Source organism: Somniosus microcephalus, chromosome 6 (genome assembly GCF_052327205.1).
Source record: "Somniosus microcephalus isolate GS21.2 chromosome 6, FLI_Smic_1.0, whole genome shotgun sequence".
Taxonomy (NCBI): Eukaryota; Metazoa; Chordata; class Chondrichthyes; order Squaliformes; family Somniosidae; genus Somniosus; species Somniosus microcephalus.
The window spans coordinates 196920006-196926843 of NC_140992.1; the positions used below are offsets into that span (position 1 = coordinate 196920006).

A 6838-nucleotide genomic window follows, 5' to 3' on the forward strand; every position below is an offset into this window, starting at 1 on the left:
AGTTGCAAATGACATCCTTTGTGACTCTGTGCATTATCCTTCCTCAACCTCTCTGCAGCCTTTGACATGGTGGGCCGCACCATCCTCCTCCGACGCCTTTCCTCCGTTGTCCAGCTCAGTAGTATTGCCTTTGCTTGTTTCCACTCTTACCTACCCAATTGTATCCAGAGCATCTCCACCAATGGTTCCCCATACTGTTGCCTCAGGATTCCCCCAAGGATCTATCCTTGGCTCCCTTTCTTCCTCATCTGTATGCTGCCCTTTGGTGTCAACTCCCACATGTGTGCTGATGGCACCCAGCGCTACCTCTCCACCATCTTTCTTGACTCCTTCACTGCTATTGCTGTCAGACTGCTTGTCCGATATCCTGTCATGGATGAGCCACAATTTCTTCTAATTAAATATTGGGATGATTAAAGCCATCATCTTCAACCTACATCACACACGCCTTACCCTCACTGCTGATTCCATCCCTCTCCCAGACCATTGATTCTGGTTGAACCAGATATTTCATAACCTTGGCGTCCTATTTGACAGGGAGCTGAATTTCCAACTCCATATTCTCTCCATCACAAATACAGTTTATTTCCAACTCCTAACTTTGTCCGCCTCTGTCCCTGCCTCAGCCCAAACTCTCATCCATGCCTTTGACAACAATATTTCCTTCGCATCATTTATATGGTATCCCTTGGTGACATCACCCAAAAGCACTAATCTAATTATTATGTTTGCGTGACCACCACAGGCCTGACAAATGAAATCCCCCTGATCCATTTATACTAATAGCAGTTATGCTTGCACTTATCAGTGGAACTCATCGGGATAGTTCCCAAAATATGGAAGACAACTTTGGATTTGGGGGAGGGAGAAGTAACTAATACAGGTTTTAATATGCCCTCTAAAAGACACCACCCTGGCCTGTGGAAGTAAAACCAACATACGTACCACTGGTACAGGGAAGTTGGGGCCCATTACCTAATTGAGTGGGCAGTAAGTGACCATCTGTTTTGCCTCTCCTGGTAAAATTCCACTGGAGTTTTAAACAGCTGGTTAATCTGCAGGAGGGCAAAAACATTGAAAAGTTTTGAAAGCGATTCTGTACAATCACTCGTCCTTTTGTAAGCAGTGTTTTTTTGCAAGCTTTTTATAGGATTTTCAGGTGTTGTTCAACGTCTGCATTGCTCAGCAGTTTCCTTAAGAAAATTGACGCTGAGTAATGATACCTTTGTATAAAGTCAGAATGGCAAGTTTGCTTTTTTCATACTGGGGTATGAATACTCAATAAAGTTGCATTGTTGTGAAGTTTATTGTGTGCCTTTTTATTGTACTGAAGATTGGTTGATCAAGACTTGCATCCAAGGTGGGGTTTGACGAGTGGCTGCACATAACTAGTTTGCAATTGTCAGCGATTCGCCTTGCTCTGAAAGAGAAGGCCTGCTAGGCACAGAGAATTGATATTTCTTCTTAAAAAACTATTTTAGAAGGAATTGTCAAAAAATATAAACTAGTGTCTGACCTAGAAGGTCCATACTGTGCAAGGTGCTATGTGGTTATGACTGTATTTGAAGCAACATAGACACTTCAAATTACTGCAGTTAAAATATTCCATTATGAGAGGACCATGATCCGACTTCAAATAAAGATAATGGAAATACAATAATTAAATAGATACAATATCTGCATGATGGGGCAAGATTACCAAGACTTCTCTAACATCTCTAGCCTCTGTCTCTACCTCTCTCCCACTGCTGCTGAAATGCTCTTGCATGCCGCCTTCACTTCCAGGCTCAACTTCTCCAACATTCACCTCTGTTGGTTACAGTAATCAAAGATATGTTTTGTCTTCCCTCCCTGCTGGCAACATTGCATACATTAGTATTTCAAGGACATGATATAAACCACTAAGCTAAATTACCTACCCCCTCTCCTCCACTGGAGATGGGACTGTCTGCAGACAGCTTAGTATGTTGTTTACTAACATACATCAGCAACCAGAATCTGTTTTAAAAATGCAAAGCTAACTAGAAGAATGGTGATACCATTACTTTTCTGTTTAAAAAAAATAAAAAAGTACAATGCCATGTTTGGAATAAAAATAAACATGTTAATCTATCCTAAAGATTGCTTGTTGTCTGTTTTCCCACGTACCCTAAAGTTTTCATGGTCCCAGTCCTTATACTATAAAGGGTAAATAGTAATCCTGACCGCCACCTGGGATATACCAGATTGAGTCCTGGATCACATTAGGTCTATGGGACTACAAGCCATATCCACAATACCAGGAATGTACCTTTCTTTCAAAATATATGCAATACAGATATAAATGCAGTAGCTTACAAGTCCCCACTAACTTTATACAATGCGTGTGATCCAATGCAGCTTAGGTTTAGATGCTTATCTCTTTCATTGCTGAATTCAATTCACGTATTTAAGATCACAACCTTGTGACCCACCAGCAATTTAAAAAAATGGGTGTTTGTTACTGTCACTATTAAGCAGGTTGTAATGATAGCAAATTGCTTGCTCTAGAATACTTAGGGGGCAGTATCTGCATCAGTGGTATGTTCCATGGGATGCTATTGAAATACCATGTTCCATCCCGAGGAAGACCTGTGTAACGGGCTTGTGACGATTGAAAATGTGGTTGGTTCACCTTTGCATATATTTTTTTTCAAACTGACAATGAGAGTACAAAATTAATGCTGGACTTCAATACAGAAATGTCTAAAGAGAATTTGACGTTGAAAGCTAAACACAAGGACATTTTTATTAGGGCTAGTCGTTAACATAGAAATTTCAGTCAGATGCTTCATTTGTTATTTTCCAGCTTTACAAAAGAATTTCCTGACAGTTGGTTTTGCGCAACCCCCACCCCGTCTTCTCAAAAAACCCAGATTATGTTCTTTTCAGGAAGTCTTTTGTGTCCAGGGATTTAAATCTTTGACTTCCACTAAGCAGCAGCTTTCTGTTCTAAATTATTTGTGCCCCTTTCATCCAGCCCACAAAGGCTGATTTCCAACACGAGTTTTAACTTGAAGTTAATTCAAGTTGCAAATTGTGAATATTGCTTAAAATAGCAAAGTATTATAAAGTAAATGAGCTTCTGGAGTAAGTACAAGTCTGTGCTACAAGTAAACAACTTTTCTTGTTCTTCCTCCTCAGTAACCTTTGGAAACACCAGAAGTTGTTGTCCATTGACCTAGACAAAGTGGTTCTGCCGAATTTTAAACAAAACCGTCCCCAAGTGCGACCTTTATCACCAGGTGAAAGTGGGGCCTGGGACATTCCTGGAGGTGAGTACTGGAGTCACCGGACCTTTTATAGAAATCACTTGTACTCTGGGTAAACGTAAGCTGCAGAAATCAATTGTAGCGCATTGTGCAATCAGTTTTCCTGCCAAACCACTGCTGCAAATTGGAAAGTGAGCAGAAAACAGGGTGATTATACTGGTGACTCCTCCCAGCCCAGACTGTCAGAGTGCTTCCAATGACTCATTTCACAAGTGAAACAACAATGGGAAGGTGTGCACAAATAACTCTCTTTATTTTTAGCATTTCTGAGCTAGATTCAGAATCGTTGCTGAGCACATTGTGTGATGTGAAACACTGGGTGACCTTTCATGTGATTGATAATGTCTTTGTATCGCTGTTAAAGATCATAATGGGAGACTTTTTTTCTGATGACTTCTTTGATTTCTGAGTGGTATTATTAAGTAGTTGTGGGGTTGGAAGAAGATGAGCGAAGCTGTGTAAGTAAAATACTGTTGAAAATCTTCAAATCAAAGTAAGCATTCTCTAGCTTTGATGCTCCATTTGTCTTCAGGTTACTTCAACAAAGGGAATTTTCAGCGTGAACTAGTTACAGCGAGAATGATTTGTTTTAGGGTGGTGTAAATCTCTCAAACTACATACTTAGTCTGCTGCAAGTGTTTGATGTCACCAGGATAATTGGAAGGCAATTCAAGATGCAAATTGTAAGAATAGCAGACAGTCCTTTAGAGAAATGGGTTCTATTGTTCTTCAATGACCTGCAGCACAGCAAAACCAGACAGCTGAATTTATACAACTAATAGGTTAAGTACACTGTTCAGTTTAATGTCTTATTTTTCAAAATAATGTTTAACGTTGCACTAAAGTAGCTTGTGCCAGGAAGACTGGCTTGTGGCCATAGACTTTGAAGATCTGTATTTTCATATCAAGATAGGAGAATCCTACAGCAGTAAATGAAGGAAACTACCAGTATAAAGTTCTCCCCATTTTCTCTAATGCCAGTTTTTAAAAATTATAACATTACCTTCACATAAACCCACTTCTAGACAATTAACTTGTTCAAATTCCACTCTCCGTGCTGCGTGGATAGCCAACTAGTAGTTGCCAAATGTACAAGGTGGATGAAGTGTTGCCAGTAAATTGAGGTCAAATCTCAGAGCTAGCACAGGATCGGCCCTTCATAGTTCCAGATAATTCTGGATAGAGCTTTATTGGCCAATGCAGACCATGCAGCCCACCGGGTGCTGAATCAGAACCGATCACGGTATTCATTTTCATAGTCCAAAGTGTAGGAATTGTTAAAGCTAGCTCCACTTTTATTGCACAACCTTTTATCTCAGGACGCATCCAAAGCTATTGAGATGCATTTCACAGTTCGTTAATGAACTGTGAGGGAGGGGCTTTGGATCTGTTATGCTGTTATCTTATTCCAAGTGAGCTGCCATCCTGGATACTACTCATACCAGTTTATTGAACATTTGCAATGGTATGATTGGCTGTCGTCTAACTTTCACTTCTAATGTAATGGTGTTTTCAATTTTGGGAGGATTTTTTGTGGGGGAAGAGAAGATGCATTATTTTAAGATGGCTCTTCAGCATCAGCAGTGTGTATTCTACTGCAGCTCCACATAATAAATTCAGAAGATGGTATCTACACACTTAATGCCTCAATCCTCCATTTTGAAGCTGCAGGAGCAGGGACTGCTTCCTGAAGTGGAGCTGCTAGAGCTCATCCATTTCTTGGGTCTTGCATATATAAGTTCACTTACAGACTATGACTCCTTGCTTTATTGGGCTACTTCTGTTCATTAACTCACTAAGCGCCAAACCAAATTTATTTGTGGTTCCTCTATTTTAGCTCAATGATGAAGGAGGTTGAGTACTGTTGCATTTAGTTGTGATTTGTTTGTTTTTCAGGTATAATGCCTGGCCGATATAACCAAGATGTGGGACAGACTATTCCGGTCTTTGCTTTCCTCGGTGCTATGGTGGTCCTGGCGTTCTTTGTGGTACAAATAAAGTCTAAGAGCAAGCCAAAGAGACGGAAGCCACGGGTCAAACGTCCTCTACTGCTTCAGCAGGTGCACCCGCCAAAGACACCCTCTGTGTGATTGAGACAGTGGGCAACGGCTAATCAAGACACATCCACTGAGGACAGAGAATTGTGCTGTTGGCTGCTCCAAATGAGCATAGTGTGTTGTAAAAATACCCACTCAAGACACTTGATTGGTTTGCTGACATTTTTGACACGGCTACATTTAAAGACAATGTGATTTTTAGCTGAGTTGAGGAGACCTTTTTACGGCAACCATAACTACCAAAGACATTGTGTTTGGTTGCTTTATATTTATATTTCCCTGGGAACAGAATTGTTCTAAACAAATCAGCCAGTACAGACATTGGGACCTCTTTCTTCAGTTCTTGGTTTTATTTTGTCATCATGTAGAACACTCGTTTTGTTACAAGGACATTTATTGGTGGGAAATGTATTTTGTAACGTGAATCCACGACCTTGCCATGCTTGAGTAAAGAATGAATTACTGATTTGGATAATGTGCACAGTTGGCACCTGGCAAGAATAATGGATCGAGAGGAAACTGTACCAAGGGGCTCTGTGCTTGAATTGACTTATTTTTATAAAATGGAAACTACCATAACTCAATGTAAATATTTAAGATGGCAGTTTGCAACCTATTTTCACCATTGTCGGTGGAATAAATTTACAGCTCTGCAAGTACACACTGTCTGGAAAGTTGATTAGATTCTTGTCCATTCTGATGGCACAAAGGGAATTGGACCAAGTATGTCGCACCTTAACACACAAGGGTTTGTGCCGGCGTGATAGTTGGGAGTTTAAAAAATCCTTTCGCAAAGTGCGTTGAGCAGGTTATCCTGGCGGTTTGGTCACTCGCCAGCCTTTGACTGCCCAACCAGGACAGATGGGTAATCTTGTTTTGATGCATTTTCTGATGGCGAGCTGTAATTTAATCTGGTTGATGGTGGCATGGGCTGTAAGACAAGTGTCTAGTAGCTAGTTGATCCAGTATGAGTCACCATCCTAACTGCTCATGTACATCCTTACTACTGTTACCCCTGCGTCCTCTTTCAGTGAAAGGCAGGGAACCGTGCTGGGGACTTGGGGATGTTTTACCTTTTCCTTGCAGTGTGAAACTGCTATGATTTCAATTTCATAATTCAAATGTGGTGGAAGCAGTAATATTTAATAGGGATACCGGACACAAAAGAGATGGAGGGAAAGGGCGGAGCAACTCATGAAGATGGCCATGTGGTACTGAGGTGTCTCTACCAGGAGAAAAATGCTTCTCTGTTGTCCTCTTAATTTTGTTGTCAAAACTAGTTAAGAATTAAGTTATGACCCCCCCTCATTGTTCATTTTGCTGGCAATTAGCCTTTAAGTTGCTCGCCTGTTGCAGTACTGCTGCCTTCCACAAGAGGTCACTTTGTGCAGCATGTTGCTGAATATGCAAGCACCAGTGACATTCAGTGGCAGAAATCGGGTACTGCAATAGTTAAAAATAAAAGTCAAGTAAAATTTGAATTTTGTTTCT

The 6838-nt window shown here is 40.7% G+C and overlaps 1 protein-coding gene across 2 annotated transcripts in view; it reads left to right on the plus strand.

Moving 5' to 3' along the window:
- The window catches only part of mbtps1 (membrane-bound transcription factor peptidase, site 1), a 188768-nt gene extending 182762 nt beyond the window's left edge, over positions 1-6006 (plus strand). For both annotated transcript variants that reach the window (XM_085991177.1, XM_085991178.1), the window contains exons 22-23: positions 3163-3293; positions 5187-6006. In XM_085991177.1, the coding sequence (XP_085847303.1) occupies positions 3163-3293; positions 5187-5380 (325 nt within the window). In that variant the 3' untranslated portion in view covers positions 5381-6006. The remainder of the gene's footprint in view (positions 1-3162; positions 3294-5186) is intronic.
- The last annotated feature ends 832 nt before the right edge of the window (positions 6007-6838 follow it).